This window comes from Chlorocebus sabaeus, chromosome 6 (assembly GCF_047675955.1).
Source record: "Chlorocebus sabaeus isolate Y175 chromosome 6, mChlSab1.0.hap1, whole genome shotgun sequence".
NCBI lineage: Eukaryota > Metazoa > Chordata > Mammalia > Primates > Cercopithecidae > Chlorocebus > Chlorocebus sabaeus.
In genome coordinates, this window is record NC_132909.1 from 12183150 (window position 1) to 12203914 (window position 20765).

Here is a 20765-nt window from a genome sequence, read left to right on the forward strand (position 1 = left end):
AGCCTGCCTCAGTCATTTCCCTTTGTGATGCTGCCAAGAAGATGCTTCTACCCAAGAAAACAAAAAGCAACTGTTTCTTATACTTTATTTACAAGGGCCTGCCCTGACGCCCCCACCCCATGAGAACCCATAAGGTGGGGGAAAGGGGAAGCAGGCAGCAGGGCCACAAGCTTGAAAAGGGTGAGTTCAGCTTTGGGGCACATTGGTCCAGGGAGCCACAGACCCCAGGGAAAATGCTCGACAACACCCACACAGTAACTAAGTGTGCATATGTGTAGGGGGAGGATTTAGGGGTGAGGGTCTTGTGGGTGTATGTACAGGTGGTCCAGCTATAATGAGACTGTCAGCATGCCCCCTCATTCTCCCAGGTCCCAGAGGCCACCCATCTCAGGACAGTGGGGATATGCGTCCTCACTCCGCAGCCAGCAGCGGCCCTGACTGCTCTGGATATAAGGTTTCAGCCACGAGGCCTGCCTTGCCTCACCTGTGCTCTGGTCCACACCAAATCACCCTCTCAGGACTCAGTGTCTGTCACATTACTATCTCCAGCTCGCCCGTCTCCTGAGAGCGCCAGACCCTTACACTCAGTGTCCTGTCCTGTGTGTCCTACAAACACTGCCAGCCTAACATTTCCAGAGAGCACGCCTGGTTCTCACCCTCCCCGAACCCAATCTCCCTATCTTTCGTCTCTCCTCCATCCAAAACCAAGGAGTCCTCTCTGCTGCTGTGTCCTCCTGTGATCCTTCATGAAATTCTCTCACCTCCACCTCTGAAACAGCTTCAAATCTGACTGCTTCATACCCCTCAGTGGCCTCCATCCTGGTCCGGCCACCGTCACTTCCCACCTGCAGTCCCCTCCTTTCTGGGCTCCAGCTTCCACCCCCGCCCCTGTCAATTTGTCCTCCTACAGGGCAGACAAGAAGGATCTGTTTAAAACATTAGCCCACTTGGGCCAGACGTGGTGGCTCATGCCTGTAATCCCAGCGCTTTGGGAGGCAGAGATGGGTGGATCACTTGAGGTCGGGAGTTCGAGACCAGCCTGGCCAACGTGGGGAAACCCCATTTCTACTGAAAATACAAAAATTAGCCGGGCATGGTGGCAGGTGCCTGTAATCCCAGATACTCGGGAGGCTTGAACTCGGGAGATAGAGGCTGCAGTGAGCCAAAATTGCACCACTGCACTCCAGCCTGGGCGACAGAGTGAGACTCCTTTTCAAAAAAAAAAAAAAAAAAAAAAGGCTGGGCGTGGTGGCTCATGCCTGTAATCCCAGCGCTTTGCGAGACCTGTGGTGGGAGGATTACTTGAGCCCAGGAGTTCAAGACCAACCTGGGTAACAGTGAGATCCTGTCTCATTTTTAAAAAAATAAAATATTACCCCCAAGAGACACTCCTAAGAATCTCCAAAGCACCTGAAATGAAATCCCAACTTGTGTGCCCCTGCCCACTTCTCTCTTTCTCTCCCCACCTGTTGGCTCTGACTTAATTCTACTCCAGCCAAGGCGGATCGCCTTCCTGCCCAAGGGCCTTTGCCTATGCTGTCGCTTCCGCCTCGAATCCTGTTATCCAGCTCTCCCCAAAGCGATCTCCTTCACCTCTTTCGGGGATGGCTTAAATGTCATCTCCTTGGAGACACCTCCCAGACCACCCTAGGCACCCTTCTCACTTCCCTTCATAACCATTCTGTAGCGTGTGTGGAACTTGATGTTTTGTGTGCACGGTCTGTCTTCCCCACTCAGTTGTCATCTCCAGGAGGGACCTTTTTTCTGTTTCCTTCACCATTTCCCCATCGTCCTCCATACTGGGCCTGGCACGCAGTAGGCACTCAATAAATCCATGCTAACTGAACAGACACAGGGATCCCGCCCCCTAGCAGTAACTTTCCAACACCCGTCTGGCCTCATTCCCAGGCCCTGGGAGGGTCCTCGAAGACAAGCCGCGGCCGGTGGGGACCTCGCCGGGGTCGGAGCCGGAGGGCAGGGCCCGGAAGGCGCGCTCCGGGAGCTGGCGCTGCTCCTCGCCCAGGCTGCGGCGCAGGCGGCAGTGGTGCCAGCCACGGCGGATCTCCGACTGCACCTGCGACACGATGGCGCTCAGAGGCTGCGCCGTACCCGGCGCTGCCGCCAGAGGGCGAGGGCGGCGGCCGGGGCTCTTCCTACCTCCTTGTTGATGAAGCAGTAGAGGACGCTGACCAGCAAGCCCTGCCAGAGGAGGCGCGGGGGTTACATCGCTGGTGGGGGCAGGACTGTAACCGCCTCCGCGCCCCCCTCCTCGTTTATTTTATTTTTTTTAAAGAGTCGGAATTCCGCTCTTGTTGCCCAGGCTGGAGTGCAGTGGCGCGATCTCGGCAAACTGCAACCTCCCCCTCCCAGATTCAAGCGATTCTCCTGCTTCAGCCTCCTGAGTAGCTGGGATTACAGGCACCCTCCACCACGTCCGGCTAATTTTTGTATTTTTGGTAGAGACGGGGTTTCACCCTGTTGTCCAGGCTGGTCGCCAACTCCTGACCTCCGGTGATCCACCCACCTCACTGGGATTACAAAGTGCTGGGATTACAGGCATGAGCCACCACGCCCAGCCTGTGTAACTGTTCTCTTAATAAACTCGAGCTCTTGCCAGGCCCTGAAACACCTCAGCTACCGCCACCTTTGTCCTAAACTATTAGGGTCATTTTTTTCACTGGTTCCTGGCTTCCCCCACACCAATTCCACTGTATGCCCCAGAAGGTTAGCTGAGCACTGCTGGCTGGGGGTTAAGAACTGCGGACCCTGGAGGTGGGCTCCCTGGACTCAAAAACCACCTCTCCACTTTATTTTCCATTTGAGCAAGCTGCTTAACTGCTCAATTTCTTCATCTGGAAAATGGAGCAGTAATATAGTGGTAGTTGTGAGAAGTTATTGTTGTGAGATTGTGTTGCTGTTTTTGTTTTTGTTTTTCTTTTTTTGGAGACAGGGAGAAAGAGTCTTGCTCTGTCGCCCAGGCTGGAGTGCAGTGGTGCGATCTCAGCTCACTGCAACATCGGCCTCCCTGGTTCAAGCGATTCTCCTGAATTAGCCTCCTGAGTACCTGGGATTACAGGCATGTGCCACCACACCTGGCTAATTTTTTGTATTTTTAGTAGAGACAGAATTTTTGCCATGTTGCCCAGGCTGGTCTCGAACTCCTGAGCTCAGGCAATACATCCGCCTCAGTCTCCCAAAGTACTGGGATTACAGGCGTGAGCCAACACGCCCAGCCTGTTTTTGGTTTTTTGAGACAGGCTCTGGCTCTGTCGCTGGAGTGCAGTGGAGTGATCATGGTTTACTGCAACCTCAACCCCTGAGCTACAGGGATTCCTCTCACTTCAGCCTCCAGAGCGGCTAAGACTACAGGCACGCACCACACCAAGTTAACTTTGTTTTTCTTTTTTTTAATACAGGGTCTTGTTTTGTTGCCCAGGCTGGAGTGCAGTGGTGCAGTCTCAGCTCAGGGCAACCTCCACCTCCCGTGTTCAAGCGATGTTCCTGCCTCAGCCTCCTGAGTAGCTGAAATTACAGGCGTGTCCCACCTAGCCTGGATAATTTTTGTATTTTTAGTAGAGACAGGGTTTCTCCATGTTGGTCAGGCTGGTCTTGAACTCCTGACCTAAGGTGATCCGCCTGCCTCGGCCTCCCAAAGTGCTGAGATTACAGACATGAGCCACTGCACCCAGCCGCTAATTTTTTATTTTTGGTAGAAATGGGAGTCTCGGCCAGGCATGGTGTCTCACACCTGTAATCCCAGTACTTTGGGAGGCCGAGGCGGGCGGATCACGAGTCAGGAGATCAAGACCATCCTGGCCAACACAGTGAAAACCTGTCTCTACTAAAATTAAAAAAATTAGCCGGGCGTGATGGCGGGCGCCTGTAGTCCCAGCTACTTAGGTAGGAAGCTGAGGCAGAAGAATGGTGTAAGTAAACCCGGGAGGCGGAGCTTGCAGTGAGCCTAGGTCGCGCCACTGCACTCCAGCCTGGGCGACAGAGTGAGACTCTAGTCTCAAAAAAAAAAAAAAAAAAAAAATCTCACTCAGACCAAATCCTTCTGCTGAGAGCCCTCCCATGGCCCCTGCTTCAAGCAGAGGAAAAGTCGAAGTCCTCATCTGGCCCCCCGAGGCCCCTCACCTCTCCGTCCTCATCTCCTCACAGCCTCTCCACTGGCTCCCATGCTTCAGGCACCCTGGTCTGTCTTCCTGTCGCCAGCTACTCTCCTGCCTCAGGGATCTCGTCCTTGGTATTTCCCTGCCTGAAACATTTTCCCCAAATACCTGCCTGGCTTGTCCCCTCACATTCTTCAGGTCTCTGTTGCAGTGTCTCCTCAGAAATGCTTTCCCTTGTCCCCACCGAAAACAGCAACCTGGCCAGGCATGGTGGCTCACACCTGTAATCCCAGCATTTTGGGAAGCCGAAGTGGGAGGATCACTTGAACCCAGGAGCTCAAGACGAGCCAGAGGAATATAGCAAGACCCCATCTGTACAAAAAATACAAAAATTTGGCCAGGCGTGGTGGCTCACGCCTGTAATTCCAGCATTTTGGGAGACCGAGGTGGGAGGTCAATTGAGGGCAGGAGTTTGAGACCAGCCTGGGCAACACGGTAAAACCCCAACTCTACTAAAAATACAAAGGTTAGCCAAGTGTGGTGATGCACGCCTATAATCCCAGCTACTCAGGAGGCTGAATTGCGTGAACCCAGGAGGCAGAGGTTGCAGTGATCTGAGATCGCACCACTGCACTCCAGCCTGGGTGACAGAGTGAGACGGTATATCAAAAAAGAAGAAATGAAAACAGCTGGGTGCAGTGGCTCAAGCATGTAATCCCAGCACTTGGGGAGGCTGAGGCAGATGGATCACCTGAAGTCGGGAGTTTGAGACCAGCCTGACCAACGTGGAGAAACCCCATCTCTACCAAAAATACAAAATTGGCTGGGCACGGTGGCTAACACCTGTAATTCTAGCACTTCAGGAGGCTGAGGAGGGTGGATCATGAGGTCAGGAGTTCAAGATCAGCCTGGCCAAGATGGTGAAATCCCATCTCTACTAAAAATATAAAAATTAGCCAAGAGTCGTGGCAGGTGCCTGTAATCCCAGTTACTTAGGAGGCTGAGGCAGAGAATTGGTTGAACCCAGGAGGTGGAGCTTGCAGTGAGCCGAGATCACACCACTGCACTCCAGCCTGGGCAACAGAGCGAAATTCTGTCTCAAAAAAAAAAAAAAAAAAAAAAAAAAAAATTAGCTGGGCATAGTGGCACACCCCTGTAATCACAGCTACTTGGGAGGCTGAGGCAAGAGAATCGCTTGAATCTGGGAGGCGAAGGTTGCAGTGAGCCAAGATCATGCCATTGCACTCCAGCCTGGGCAACAAGAGTAAAACTCTATCTCAAAAAAAAAAAAATTAGTCAGGTGTGATGGCTTGCTCCTGAGCTCCCAGCTACTTAGGAGGTTGAGGCTGGAGGATTACTTCGGCCCAGGAGTCCAAGACTGCAGTGAGCTAGGATCACACCCGTGCACTCCAGCCTGGGCAACAGAGGGAGACCTCATCTCTAAAAAAATAAAAATAAATAAAACAGTAACCCCATCCCTCAGTGGACACTCGTCATCTCTTTTCTTGCTTCATTCTCCCTCTAGGCACATCTCACCATCTGACATTCTATATGCTTTACTTCTTTTTTGTTTGTTTGTTTGTTTATTTGTTGAGACATGGTCTCCCTCTGTGGCCAGGTTGGAGTGCAGTGGCATGATCTCGGCGCTCTGCAACCTCCACCCTCTGGGTTCAAGCGATTCTCCCACCTCAGCCTCCTGAGTAGCTGGGATTACAGGCGGCTGCCACCACACCTGGCTAATTTTCGTATTTTTTTAGTAGAGACGGGGTTTCACCATATTGGTCAGGCTGGTCTGGAACTCCCGACCTCAGGTGATCCGCCTGCCTTGGCCTCCCAACTTACTTCTATAGTGTGTTTAGTGTGTCTTTCCCACCGGAGGATAGGGACTATTTGGTTCTTGGCTATATCCGTGTGATAAGCCTGGAGAAGTGTTGAGTATATATACATGCTCAGTAATTTTTTGCTGAATTTAATGAATGAACAGTCTTGTCCAGTGAGGCTGGTATTGTCCCCACTTTAGAGATGAGAAAACTGAGGCTGAATGAGGTGAAGCAGGTTGGGGAATCAAGCAAGTGTAGGGTGGGCTTTCAATTTTGGAATGAATCTTTCCTTAGATTCTGCACATTGGCACTTCACTTACCTCTCCCTACTCTCAACCCTGAGGTGAAGGCCACACAGCTGGCAAACAGCTAGAAAGTGACAGAACCTGAATTTGGCCCCAGCTGTGTCCAGCCTCAAAGCCCTCACTCTTCACTAGCAGGCAGCACTGCTGGGGCTGCCAATCTCCTGTCCCGGTCCCTGCTGCTCCCCGCTGCTCCCCACAGCCCAGGACAGTCCTATCTCAGTATTTTGTATTGAATGAATGAATGGGCTGGGCGCCATGGCTCACGCCTATAATCCCAGCACTTTGGGAGGCCAAGGCGGGTGGATTACCTATGTTAGGAGTTGGAGACCAGCCTGGCCAACATGGTGAAAACCCGTCTCTACTAAAAATACAAAATCAGCCAGCTGTGGTGGCACATTCCTGTAATCCCAGCTACTCTGGAGGCCGAGGAGGAGAATCGCTTGAACTCGGGAGTCAGAGGCTGCAGGGAACCGAGATCGCGCCACTGTGCTCCAGCCTGGGCAACAAAGCGAGACTCCGTCTCAAAAAAAAAACAAAACAAAAAAACAAAAAAAAAACACAACGAAAGAATGAATGAATGAACGAACTAAATCTCATCTTCACACCCCATTCAGTGGCTGCACCAGAGAACGACTGCAGCTCTCATGCCCCTCTGGCAAGGAGGCCCTGGGTGGAAGGATGGAGCTCCTGCACCCTGCCTGTGCACCTGGAAGGAGCTGAGGAAGATCTCAAAGCCGAGCTTGGCAAAGCGCAGGGCTCCCCGGGCCTGTTCCTCGGTCACGGGAGCAAACACCACCTCGTGGACACCCAGCAGGGGCACCAGCGTCAGCGTGGAGCGAGCCAGCCTGGGGAGAGAGGGCAGCAGTGATCCCGCAGCCCTGGTTCCCCATCTCGCACCCGGCCCCTTCCCCTCGGTCCCCACCGCATGCGCTCACCTCAGCCGGTAATCCCGGCAGCGCATTTGCCGTGTCCTCAGCTTAGACAGGAGAATGCCAAGAATGCGGATAAAAATGAGGAAATTAATCTGTGGGGAGAGATAAGGGCTGAGCCAGCCGCGATCCCATTCTGGAGGGGGAGGAGGAGGTGGCACCCCACTTCCCAGAATGGGAAATCCCTGAGGACGGCCTGGTGGAGGCGGGACCGATCCTACCAAGATGGTCATGAGGATGGGGGTCCGTATAATCCACCAAATGGCCTTGACTTCGTTGCGCTCCCAGCACCTGAGGAAGGCGGAGTAGAGCTAAGAGATAGAAAAACTCTAGACTCACCGATCACCAAGTTCATTTGCTCGCTAGGCCCCGCCCACCGCACTTGAGACCACACACATTCTCTAAGGTCCCGCCCATTACGATCCAGGCCCCACTCCCTCCCCTTGCCGGTTGCCCTCGAACACAACCTTTCCTAGCTCCCCATTCCTTTGGATCCCGCCCACGTACCCCCAGCACCGAATAGCCTTCCGACCCTGCCCACGTTTCCATCACAACACGCCCACGTCCCTCAAAGCCCCGCCCACCTCCCACGCCCCGCCCCAGACCCTGCAACTCACTGCGTGTTCTCGTACAGGTACCTGACGATCACCCAGGGAATGACGAAAAGCGCGGGGGCCCCTGTGCAGACCCCGACCCCGCCCCCCCACCCCGCCGCAGCTGTCAGCGCGCTCACGGGCCCCGCCAGGCCCAAGACCCGCGGAATTCCTCTGTCGGGGTAGGGGAGGCAGAAGCCTAGAGACGGGAGGAGACCCCCAGAGGCCAGCCAGCAGGGCAGTTGGGGGAGCCGAGGAGAGGAGCGCTGGGTTGGGCGGGGGACGGGATCGGGGCTCACCCCAGCCGAGGAGCAGGTAGTAGCGGAAGTGGCCCTCCTCGGAGCCTCCCACGAGCACCAGGAGACTGTGCAAGTAGACGCCCTCCACCAGCAGCCATGTGTAGTTGGCACCCACGCAGTACTGGGTCACGATCTGGGCCGTGCGGCAGGCAGCGAGGGCCTAGGGAGTGGCCAGACCGGTAGAGAGGTAGTCAACGCTGCCTGGGTGTCTCTGAACCTCCCCCAACCTTGATCGCCCTTCCACCCCATCTCTTGCCATCAAAGGTGCTTCCACTCTGTGTCCCCAGTGAATGGTATCTGTGATTGGTTTCTCTCACCCTATTCCCTTTCCCTATATGGACTCTCCCACTCTGAACCCCTTAACGATTGGTATCTGGTTGGGCACGGTGGCTCACGCCTTGTAATCCCAGCACTTTAGGAGGCCGAGGTGGGCGGATCACCTGAAGTCAGGAGTTGGAGACCAGCCTGGCCAACGTGGTGAAACCCCGTCTTTACTAAAACTACAAAAATTAGCCGGGCGTGGTGGCGGGCGCCTGTAATTCCAGCTACTTGGGAAGCTGAAGCAGTAGAATCGCTTGAACCCAGGAGGTGGAGGTTGCGGTGAGCTGAGATTGTGCCACTGCGCTCCAGCCTGGGCGACAGAAGGAGACTCTGTCTCAAAAAAAAAAAAAAAAAAAGAATCCGCTTCTTTTTTGAGACTCCGTCTCAGAAAAACAAAACAAACAAAAAACAAAAAAAATGGTATCTTCCATCATTGCCATCAGTTCCCCCTAGATCCCCAAAATGTGACCTCTGTCACTGGTCACCCCAGCTCCTTCTAAGAACTGAACTCTCCTGCCAGTATCCACATTATGGACTCTCCTGCCCTATGGCTTCCTCTTTTTTTTTTTTTTTTTTTTTTTAAGATGGAGCCTTGCTCTGTTACCCAGGCTGGAGTGCAATGGCACAATCTCAGCTCACTGCAATCTCTGCCTCCCGGGTTCAAGTGATTCTCCTGCCTCAGCCTCCCGAGTAGCTGGGACTACAGGCAAGCACCCCACACCCAAAAATACAAATACACTCTGTATTTTTAGCAGAGATGGGGTTTCACTATGTTGGTCAGGCTGGTCTCAAACTCCTGACCTCGTGACCTGCCTGCCTCATCCTCCCAAAGTGCTGGAATTACAGGCAGGAGCCACCGTGTCCGAACCCTCATTTTTTTTTTTTTTTTTTTGAGACAGGGTCTCAGTCTTTCACTGGATTGCACTGGCGCTATCACAGCAGCACAATGCACTGCAGCCTCAACCTCCTGGACTCAAGTGATCCCACCATCTCAGCCTCCCAAGTAGCTGGGAGTACAGGCACGGGCCACCATGTTCAGCTAATTTTTGTATGTTTTTGTAGAGATGGGGTTTTGCTATGTTACCCAGGCTGGTCTTGAACTCCTGGGCAGAAAGCGATCCGCCTACCTCAGCCTCCCAAAGTGCTGGGATTACAGGCATGAACCACTTCTGGGCCATGCTATGGCTGTTTTTGTTTTTTTTTTTTTTGAGACGGAGTCTCGCTCTGTGGCCCAGGCTGGAGTGCAGTGGCCGGATCTCAGCTCACTGCAAGCTCCGCCTCCCAGGTTTACACCATTCTCCTGCCTCAGCCTCCTGAGTAGCTGGGACTACAGGCGCCCGCCACCTCGCCCAGCTAGTTTTTTGTATTTTTTAGTAGAGATGGGGTTTCACCGTGTTAGCCAGGATGGTCTCGATCTCCTGACCTCGTGATCCACCCGTCTTGGCCTCCCAAAGTGCTGGGATTACAGACGTGAGCCACTGTGCCAGGGTGTGTGCTACGGCTTTTTTTTTTTTTTTTTTTTTGAGACAGGCTGGAGTGCAATGGCGCGATCTCGGCTCACCGCAACGTCTGCCTCCCGGGTTCAAGCGATTCTCCTGCCTCAGCCTCCCAAGTAGCTGTGATTATAGGCATGTGCCACCACCTTGGCTAATTTTGTATTTTTAGTAGAGACAGGGTTTCTCCATGTTGGTCAGGTTGGTCTCGAACTCCCGACCTCAGGTGATCCACCTGCCTCAGCTCCCAAAGTGCTGGGATTACAGGCGTGAGCCACCGTGCCCGTCCACTATGGCTTCCTAACAATTGTATGGTCCAACTTTCGACTAGATAGTTCTCACCACGTCTACTCCCAGCCTCTAGTCTCTCCCACCCTTTCTCCTAGTAACAAACTGGCACCTACCACATCCCAGTCCCCAGTTACTTTCTTGTATCCTGCCATGCCTCACCTCCAGCAGGTGGATTCTCTCATTGGTGAAAAAGTTCAATGATGGGTGAGATAATGAGGGAGAGGAATGGAAAATTCCAATATAGGAGTGATAGGCTGGGAGAGTTCAATGAGGCCGAGTTGGGAGGTTCCCTCTCCAAATGTGTCTTGATCCCCCACCCCAAGACACATTTGGAGAGGGACCCTCCCAGCTCAGATAAACTGTGAGAGTGTAGGAGACAGGAAATGCACTGAGAACTTCCTGGTCCCACCAGAGAAGCAAGATTCCCATTTGGAGGAATGGAAGGAGGATGCCCACCTGGTTCCACAGCACAGGGGCCTGGTCCCCAAGGTAGGGGCCAGGTCGAGGTAGTAGACGGTCTCGGCTGAGAATCGCCGCCGCTCGCAGTGTGAAAGACGTGAACAGGTTGATGTGGATATAGTTTCTAGTGCAATGTAGTCGCCTAGGGAATTTGGAAGGCAGTTTGGGGACCCCTGGAGAGCTGTCCTCAGCCACACAGAGCTCTATATATTTTTTTTAAACAAGGTCTCACTCTGTCACCCAGGCTAGAATGCAGTGGCACAATCAGGGCTCACTGCAGCCTCAACCTCCTGAGCTCAGGCAATCCTCCTGTCTCAGCGCCCCACTATAGCTGGGACCACAGGTGCACCACCAGCATGCCTAGCTAATTTTTTATTTTTCACAGAGACAAGGTTTCACTATGTTGCCCAGCCAGATTTCAAACTCCTGGACTCAAGCGATCCTCCTGCCTTGGCCTCCCAAAGAGCTGGGATTACAGGCCTCAGCCACCACACAGAGCTCCTTTAACCACCCCCACTGCTCCCCATAGAACCACCAGTGGATGGTTGGAGCTGGTGGAACCAGACCACCCCATCTTACTGGACAAACTGAAGCCGAGCTCACATCTCTGCCGCCACCACTCAGGGTTCAAGTCCCACCTGAACAAGCTCAAGATGAGCAGGGCTAGCAGCAGTGTGGCGAGAGACAGGGAGTAGCCGACGGTGTACATGACCTGCAGCCGCTCCAAGATGAGCCTTTGGTCCTGGGGGGGCGAGAAGGGGAAGGGAACAAGGCTTGGCTCGAAGCGCCAGGCCCAGAGAGAGACTGGAAGGACCTCTGCTCTTTGTTTCTGCCCAAATACCCTATGTTCTCTTGGGGAACAGCTTACCCTTATTTGAGAAGGGCCGACTCCACCCTTCAGCTCCAGGGCACGAGGCATGTGACCAGCCAACCAGATAATTTTTTTTTTTTTTTTTTTTTTTTTTTTTTGCGATATAGTCTTGCTTTGTTGCCCTGGAGTACTCTGGCAGGATCATGGTTCCTTGTAGCCTTGCCCTCCAGGGCTCAAGTGATCCTCCCGCCCCAGACTCCAGAGTAGCTGGGACTACAAGTGCGCACCAACATGCCCAGCTAATTTTTGTATTTTTAATAGAGACGGGGTTTCACCATATTGGCCAGAATGGTCTCAATCTCTTGATCTCGTGATCCGCCCACCTCGGCCTCCCAAAGTGCTGGGATTACAGGCATGAGCCACTGCTCCTGGCCAAAGTTTTGTATTTTTTGTAGAGATGGAGTTTCACCATGTAACCCAGGCTGGTCTCAAAATCCTGCACTCAAGCAATCATCTTCTCAAAGTGTTGGAATTACAGGCATGAGCCACTGAGCTCAGCCCAACTAGAGCATTCTTTTATTTAGTTATTTATTTTTTTGAGATGGAGTCTTGCTCTGTCACCCAGGTTGGAGTACAGTGGCACGATCTTGGCTCACTGCAACCTCTGCCTCCTGGGTTCAAGCAATTCTCATGTCTCAGCCCCCTGAGTAGCTGGGACTACAGGTGCACACAACCACGCCCGGCTAATTTTTGTATTTTTAGTAGACACGGGGTTTTGCCATGTTGGCCAGGCTGGTCACAAACTCCTGACCTCAAGTGATCCACCCTCCTTGGCCTCCCAAAGTGCTGGGATTACAGGCATGAGCCACAGCACCCAGCCATCTTATTGTTTTCCATCACAGAAGCCAATACATCTTTCTCTCTCGCTCTTTGAAGCAAGTCTGAGTTGAGTTTCCCTCACTTACAACCCAGAGCTCTGAATAGTCCAAGGGATTTCAGGCCCTGCCTGAATCTACTGCCTTTCCTTCTCTCCCTGGACTCCTAACCTGAAGCCCTCACCTCTTCTTACCAGAAAGGCCTCATTCTTCTCTGGGTTCTCACATTGTGTGTGGTCTCTCCAAAGTCCCCATTGGCCATCACTGCCACACTGGCGGAGGACGAAACCTGCAGCCACTGTGGGGAAAGAAGAGAGGGAATTAAGGCACACAGAGAAAGAGATAAATACAGAAAGACAAACTGTGAGACAATAACAGAGAGGGAGAGAGCCGAAGTGGTGACCATGATGATGATGATGATGATAAACCCTTATATGGCATGTTATATGTATTAATTTAATATTCATACAAGCCCATGGAATTGGTAATATCCTTAACCTAGTTTTACATATGGGAAAATTGAGATACAAAAAGTTATGGCCGGGCACGGTGGCTCACGCCTGTAATCCCAGCACTTTGGGAGTCTGCGATGGGCAGATCAGGAGGTCAAGAGATCGAGACCATCCTGGCCAACATGGTGGAACCCTGTCTCTACTAAAAATACAAAAATTAGCTAGGTGTAGTAGCACCCGCCTGTAGTCCCAGCTACTTGGGAGGCTGAGGCAGGAGATTGGTTGAACCTAGGAGGTGAGGTTACAGTGAGCCGAGATCGCACCACTGCACTCCAGCCTGGGCAACGGAGCGAGACTCCGTCTCAAAAAAAAAAAAAAAGAAAAAAAATAGGTTAAATAAATAAACTGTCTGAGGCAACATAGCTAGTTAGGCTAAGATGCCCAGAGACTGACAGACTCAGGAAAAGGAGACAAAATAAGAACGCTGTGGTGCCCGGGTGTGGTGGCTGACGCCTGTAATCCCAGAACTTTGGGAAGCCAACGCCGGCAGAACACTTGAGGTCAGGAGTTCGAGACCAGCCTGGCCAACATGGTGAAACCCCGTCTCTACTAAAAATCCAAAAAAAAAAAAAAATAGCCGGGTGTGGTGGCGCACGCCTGTAATCCCAGCTTCTCGGGAGTCTGAGGCTGGAGAACCGCTTGAACCCGGGAGGCGGAAGTTGCAGTGAGCCGAGTTCATCCCACTGCACTCCAGCCTGGGCGATAGAGGGAGACTTCGTCTCCAAATAAATAAATAGAAAGAGATATGGAGACAGAGAAGCTGCATTATGTGAGAGAGTCAGGGTTGGACAGACAGGAGAAACCCAGCCTGCTGGAAAGGAGTAGGGGGCAAAGAAGAGCAGGAGAGGGGTGCAGGTGAGCTGCGGGACTCGGATGTAGGAGTCTGGGGGCAAAGGTTAGCAGCTGTTTGTGTCTGGGGAGGGCTCTGGGCCGAGGGAACACCTCACCGTGGTGGTGCCAGGGCAGGTACCAGGGGCAGGACGCACGGGCAGTGGCGTTGGGTGCAGCATAGTTCCAGCAGACGTACATATCGAAAGACCCGTTACAGGCGAGGCCTGGGAGAGGGCATGAGGGCCAGATGCCCAGTGGACCTACTGCGCAGTGGGCCAGTGCTTCTCCGCCTACCACACCAAGCCCGGCTCTAGCCCCGCCCACTCGGAGGGCGTTCCGTCCCGGCTGGGCTACAAACTCCTCCCACCAGCCTCAAAGCTCCGCCCCTCCTCCCTGCCCCACTCTGGGCTCCTCCCACCAAACAAGTCCCCTCCCCAGATCGTCCCACCTGGAGGGGCCCTTCAGTCTTCATCCCAAACCCCGCCCCCTTCAAGGTTTATTTATGTCTGGCCCCGCCCAAGGCTCCACCCATTTCGCGCTTCTTCTCAGGCCTTCCATAGGAACTGTGGTCCTGCCCCAGTTCCCACCACGCTCAGGTCAGCCCCCGGGCCTCTCCAGCCCACAACGCCCCGAGATTTCTTCTCCGCCCGTCAGCCCGAGGCCCACCCCAAGTCCACCCCTCTCAGCCTCAGCCCTCCTGGTCACACCTGAAGGCGGTTCCGCGGCTGCCCGTCTGCCTGAGGCCCACCCCAGCCCACTCCAAGCCCACACCTCTCAGCGTCCCCAGCCCTCCTGGTCACACCTGAAGGCGGTTCCGCGGTTGCCAAGGTCTCCTGGCACTCCCTGCGGTACCGTTCCCAGCGCTGGTACAGCTCTCCCGCCGTCTGCCCCTCAGAGCCTGTCTAGGAAAAGAAAGAAGGGAGGACCCTCCAGACCGACCCCCGCTCCCAGGCTGCTAGTTCCATGTGGGCCAGAAGCCCCCAGAGAGACTTCAAGGGGCTGTTGCGTTTTGCTCGGGAGTCTTTGGTGGCTTGGAAACCAGTTCCAAGTTTTGGGGTGGGGTGCCTGGAAGCCACCCAATGGAGTTGCTATGGGAGACTGAAAACTTTCAAGAAAATTGGGGAGGGGGTGGCTGGAAATTATCAGGAGGATTTGTTGGGGGAAAAAAAGGGAGTGGAAACAATAATCAAAACTTGAATCTGGGCCCGGGCGCAGTGGCTCAGGCCTGCAATCCCAGTACTTTGGGAGGCCGAGGAGGGTGGGTCACTTGAGGCCAGGAGTTCGAGACCAGCCTGGCCAACACGGTGAAACCCCCGTCTCTACTAAAAATCCAAAAATTAGCCGGGCATGGTGGAGTGCCCGTGTAATCCCAGCTACTTGAGAGGCTGAGGCGGGAGAATCGCTTGAACCCGGGAGACGGAGGTTGTAGTGAGCCGAGATCACGCCACTGCATCCCAGCCTCGGTGACAGACTGAAACTGCGTCTCAAAAAAAGAAAACAAACAAACGAAATACCACCCAACAACTTGAATCTGGGCAAGCGGAGCAGTCTTGAAACTCTCTTTGTGCTAAGGGAAGCCTTTTTTCTTTTTTTCCTGAGACAGGGTCTCATTCTGTCACCCAAGTTGGAGTGCGGTGGCACGATCTCGGTTCACTGCAACCTCTGCCTCCCGGGCTCAAGTGATTCACCTGCCTCAGCCTCCCGAGTAGCTGGGATTACAGGCGGCCGCCACCACACCCGGGTAACACCACACCATGTTGGCCAGGCTGGTCTCGAACTCCTGACCTCAGGTGATTCACCCGCCTCGGCTTCCCAAAGTGCTGGGATTACAGGCGTGAGCGACCGCGCCCGGATGACGGAAGCCCTAAAACCGTCCCCATACCTCCCTCCAAGCCTGGAGCTCCTCTGGCTCCTCGCGTCCTCACCTCCGCCCTCCGGAGCAGCAGCCCCCACAGTGAGAGCCGCAACAGCAACTGCAGGATCGGAGAGGTAGTCATCGTGAGGGCGGCGAAGGGTCTGGTTCGTGTAGGGGGGATCAGGCCCGGAAGGTCCCAGGACAGGGTCAGCACCTCTGCCCTCCGACTCCAACCCCAGCGTCACCCCGTCTCAAGGATTCACACACGCGGACTCCGAGGCAGCACACCCGCTCCCCCAACTCCCAGGCATGATGATCTGCGGGGAGGGAGAGGTACAGGAGTGAGTGGGACTCCGGTGGTGGGCGGGGCCCCTTAAGTGATTCCCCGGCCGCCCCTACTGTTGCTGGGGCAGCAAAGGTGGAAGGGGGGTGTTTGCTGAGCGGGCGGTTGCCCTAGAGCTACGCTGGGCGGAAGTGTCAGTGTCACCGCGAGTCTGGACCTACAGACTCCTGGGAACCGGGGGACCGCCTTGGAGAGGAGGGAGGGAGTAGAAATCGTCAGCCTAGCCCCCTTTTCTATGGGGAACTGAAAAACTTGAAGGTTTTCAGTAACCCCTAGTGGGGTACTTGAAACGCCCATCTGAGTTCCCACAGCCTGGTGGAGAACTTGAAACGCCCATCCGAGCTCCCCATTCTCCAAGCCCAAAGGGTTTTCTAGCACAGATAGGAACCCAACCTTATAAAACTTTCCCTGCTGGGGGTAGATAAAGCCCAGAGTAAGTGAAACAACCCTTTTCCAGCATCCAAATACTGAGGGACTAGAGAAGCGACGGATCCGGGGTTAGGTGTGCAATGCCTGGAAATTCATCCATCTAACGCCCAACAGCCACTCACCCGCGCCCCCGCGGCCCCACGTAGAGAAAGAGGGAAGCAGAGAGGATCTCAGGTTGAGCCCCAGAAAGACAGACAACGACGTCACAGACACAAGAGACAGAAATATAAAGACTGAGAGGCGCAGAGACGGAGGGACAGAATGAGACCCCCAGCCAGAGACCAGAAAACAACAAACAGAGAAAGAGATACAAATGTGGGCTAGGAGACAAAGAGGAAGCAGGGACGTGGAGGGAGACAGAGCCGGGGAAAGAGAAGTTATCTAGCAGCTAACCAGAGATGGAGACACGCAGACAGAGACATCAAGAGACAGAGATGAGCAGAGACTGTGGTGGGCACAGAGACAGAGAGACAAAGGCAGGGCAGAGAAGCAGAGAGGGAGAATGCCAGAGACTTGAGCGGTGAAGGGGGGCAGGGAGAATGGGCTGGGATTGGGGAGCCCTCACCTGTCCCCAGTCCTGCTCCTGGTCACTTGCTCCTGCAGCCCCCTGCCACCGCTGCCTCCACTGCCTCGTCTGGGCTCTGGGAGAGGTGACAGGCACTGGCAGCCCAGGGTGGTGGGAGGGGGCGGGGCCAAGGCGGGACAGGGAACGGAAGTGGGGAGCTCTGGGGCAGAGAGCCAGAGAGCTGAGCAGGGGGCAGTAGTCAAGGTCATGAGTGAGGGCAGTTACTGAATTGTCCTTATCGTCCTGAGGACCCCTGCACCAAGTGTGTACAATCTCTCATGCTGTCCCACCCACAGGTACCCACCCCCAACTGCCACTCATTCCCACAGCCTCAGTCACTCAATCAAACATGCCGTGTCACACACAATCCCATAGGCTGAGCCACGGAAAGGCACAGTCATAGAACCTCACAAGCTGTTACTCACACAGTCACACATTCAATCACACCCATACAGTCCCACGGTCACACCCAGACAGCCACAGTCTCTCACTCACAGGTTGACAGTCATTGACAGTGAAACACAGTCACACACCCAGGGCCGTGCACTCCTGCACACACACAGTAACACTCATAGTGTCCCACAATCCCAACAACACTGTCGATCACACACACATTCACGCAATCGCTGGCTTTCATCACAAACACTCTTGCCCTGCTAGCCTGTGTGGCCCGGGAGGGCAGAGCCAGGACATCTGGGTCACCACTGGGTCCCCAGTATCATTCAGAGCAGGGGTTCAAGGAAGGATTATCATGAAATAAATATATGCAGTATGCGGTTGTGTGGTTACTTGCAGACATACATTTTTGTTTGTTTGTTTGAGACAGAGTCTCCCTCTGTTGCCCAAGCTGGAGTGCAGTAGCACGATCTCAGCTCACTGCAACCTCTGCCTCCTGGGTTCAAGCAATTCTCCCACCTCAGCCTCCCGAGTAGCTGGGATTCCCGGAACACACCACCACACCCGACTAATTTTTGTGTTTTTAGTAGAGATGGGGTTTCACCATGTTGCCCAGGCTGGTCTCAAACTCCTGACCTCAGGTGATCCACATGTCTTGGCCTTCCAAAGTGGTGGGATTACAGGTGACAGCCACCACACCCGGCCCATACAATCATTTTTAAATTTTATTTATTTATTTATTTATTTATTTATGAGAGTGGAGTGCACTGGCACAATTATAGCTCATTGCAGCCTCCACTTCCTGGGCTCAAGGGATCCTCTCACCTCAGCCTCAGCTGGGACTACAGGCATGAGACACCACGCCCTACCATTTTATTAAAAAATAATTTCAACTTTTTTTTTTTTTTTTTGAGACAGGGTCTCACTCTGTCGCCCAGGCTGGAGTGCAGTGGCACCATCTCGGCTCACTTCAACCTCCGCCTCCAAGGTTCAGGAGATTCTCCTGCCTCAGCCTCCCGGGTTGCTGGGACTACAGGTGTGCACCACCACACCCAGCTAAAATTTTTGTATTTTTAGTAGAGATGGGGTTTCGCCATGTTGGCCATACTGGTCTCCAACTCCTGGCCTCAAGCAATCCTCCCACCTCGACCTCCCAAAATGCTGGGACTATACGCATGTGCCACTACACCCAGCCTCAACTTTTATTTTATTTATTTATTTATTTATTTTAATTTGTTTTATTTCTTTATTTTTTTAGACAGGGTCTCACTCTGTCACCCAGGCTGAAGTGCAGTGGCGCCGTCTTGGCTCACTGCAACCTCTGCCTCTTGGGTTCAAGGGATTCTCGTGCCTCAGCCTCCAGAGTAGCTGGGACTACAGGTGTGCGCCACCATGCCCGGCTAATTTTTGTATTTTTAGTAGAGATGAGGTTTCACCATGTTGGCCATGCTGTTCTTCAACTCCTGGTCTCAAGTGATCCTCCCGCCTTGGCCTCCCAAAGTGCTAGGATTACAGGTATGAGCCACCGCACCCGGCCTTAACTTTTATTTTAGATTCAGGGGGTACATGTGCAGCTTTGTTACAGGGGTGTATTGCATGATGCTGAGGTTTGGGGTATAAATGATCCTATCACTCAGGTAGTGAGCATGTCACCCAACAGGTAGTTTTTCAGCCCTTGTCTCCCTCCCTGCCCCCCTGGGAGTCCCCCATGTCTGTTGTTCCCATGTTTGTGTCCATGTGTACCCAATGCTTAGCTCCCACTTGTAAGTAAGAGCATCTGGTGTTTGGATTTCTGTTCCTGTGTTAATTCGCTTAGGATAATGGCCTCCAGCTGCATCTATGTTGCTGCAAAGGACGTGATTTTCTTTCTTTCTTTCTCTCTTTCTTTCTTTCTTTCTTTCTTTCTTTCTTTCTTTCTTTCTTTCTTTCTTTCTTTCTTTCTTTCTTTCTTTCTTTCTCTCTCTCTCTCTCTCTCTCTCTCTTTCTTTCTTTCTTTCTTTCTTTCTTTCTCCTTCCTTCCTTCCTTCCTTCCTTCCTTCCTTCCTTCCTTCCTGTTCTGTTTCTTTTCTGTTCTTTTCTTTTCTTTCTTTTTTTTTGGACAGAGTCTCACTCTGTCACCCAGGCTGGAGTTCAGTGGCACAATCTCAGCTCACTGCAACCTCTGCCTCCCAGGTTCAAGCAATTCTCCTGTCTTAGCCTCCTAAGTAGCTGGGATTATAGGTGCCCGCCACCATGCCCAGCTAATTTTTTTTTTTTTTTTTTTTTTTCTGAGTCTCCCTCTGTAGCCCAGGCTGGGGTGCAGCGTCGTGATCTCGGCTCAATGCAATTTCCACCTCCTGGGTCCTGATTCAAGCAATTCTCCTGCCTCAGCCTCCCAGGTAGCTGGATTATAGGCATGAGCCACCACGCCCAACTAATTTTTGTATTTTTAGTAGAAACAGGGTTTCATCATGTTGGTCAGGCTGGTCTGAACTCCTGACCTGGTGAACCTCCCACCTCGGTCTCCCAAAATGCTGGGATTATAGGCGTGAGCCACCACCTCTGGCTATTTTTTTTTTTGTATTTTTAGTAGAGATGGGGTTTCACCATGCTGGCCAGGCTGGTCTCAAATACCTGACTTCAGGTGATCCACCTGCCTTGGCCTCCCAAAGTGCTAGAATCACAGGCGAGTCACTATGCCCGACCCTTTTCTTTTTCTTCATGTCTATATGGTATCATACAATCTTTTTATGACACAAGCGGAAAGTCACACACAATGTCATGCAACCATACCCATTAACACTGTCACACTTCACGTCACCCACAGAGTCCTCAAGTCACATTCCAACAACACACATTCCCCAACTGTCATGAGGCACATACTCTCACACGGTCACCCTCAACCCCAGAGTCACACTGAGTGACATGGTCCTACAGACTCACAACTCTCCCTTATTCTCACCCACATTCACACGTCACATACATACGTGTCACACACACAACCTCACTAGCCCACAGCTGTGCACATGCCACAGTGACTTGTCACACCCTACAATCCCACCTCCCACAGTCACGCAGGTGCACACAGGGTCACACACACCATCATCTCACAATTGCACAGTAACCCATAGCCTCACATGGTCTCATCGCCACAGTCGCCAGTGAATCACACACATTCTCTACTGTCTCTACTTCCAGTCTGTTCCTCTGTCCTAAATATGGGGAACATCTGTACGTGACTGGGGGTGGGGGACAGGCTCAGAGCCCAGTCCCAGCTCCCAGCTCTCATCTCCTGTTAATACAAACTACTGATTCCTGCACATTAATCATACAAGGGACATTTGTGAGCGTGCACTCCCCTGGGACTCTAAGTGGGACAGAGGGGAGTCTGCCCATTTTGTAGAGGAGAAACTGAGGCCCAGAGGCCCCAGCAGGGACAGGGAGTAAGGGGTGGCATGAGGTCTGCACCAGAGGCTGGAAGGAGACAAGTCTCAGGGGAGGCGAGGGTCCAGGGTCCTCGTTTCCTGGCCTTAGGCTGCCTCCCCGC

At 53.2% G+C, this 20765-nt stretch overlaps 1 protein-coding gene across 1 annotated transcript; it reads right to left on the minus strand.

Moving 5' to 3' along the window:
* Positions 1-1054: 1054 nt before the first annotated feature.
* GIPR (gastric inhibitory polypeptide receptor) lies at positions 1055-16923 on the minus strand. The gene is made up of 14 exons (XM_073016274.1): positions 16844-16923; positions 15577-15823; positions 14454-14553; positions 13768-13875; positions 12503-12606; positions 11261-11364; positions 10620-10764; positions 8059-8218; positions 7784-7844; positions 7388-7457; positions 7173-7261; positions 6944-7082; positions 2158-2199; positions 1055-2074 (listed from the first exon to the last, which is right to left on the minus strand). The coding sequence occupies exons 2-14, from the start codon at positions 15646-15648 to the stop codon at positions 1868-1870; spliced, it is 1401 nt and encodes a 466-aa protein (XP_072872375.1). The 5' UTR covers positions 15649-15823; positions 16844-16923; the 3' UTR covers positions 1055-1867.
* Positions 16924-20765: the final 3842 nt, after the last annotated feature.

What these genes read in the sequence shown, in the direction of transcription:
- GIPR (XM_073016274.1), bottom strand. Translation starts at nt 15,648, where the DNA reads ATGACTACCTCTCCGATCCTGCAGTTGCTGTTGCGGCTCTCACTGTGG. An exon ending in CTACCTGCTCCTCGGCTGGG is followed by an intron (nt 7,845 to 8,058) that starts GTGAGCCCCGAT and finishes GGGTCTGCACAG; the next exon opens with GGGCCCCCGCGCTTTTCGTC. An exon ending in ACTGCTTCATCAACAAGGAG is followed by an intron (nt 2,075 to 2,157) that starts GTAGGAAGAGCC and finishes ATCGTGTCGCAG; the next exon opens with GTGCAGTCGGAGATCCGCCG.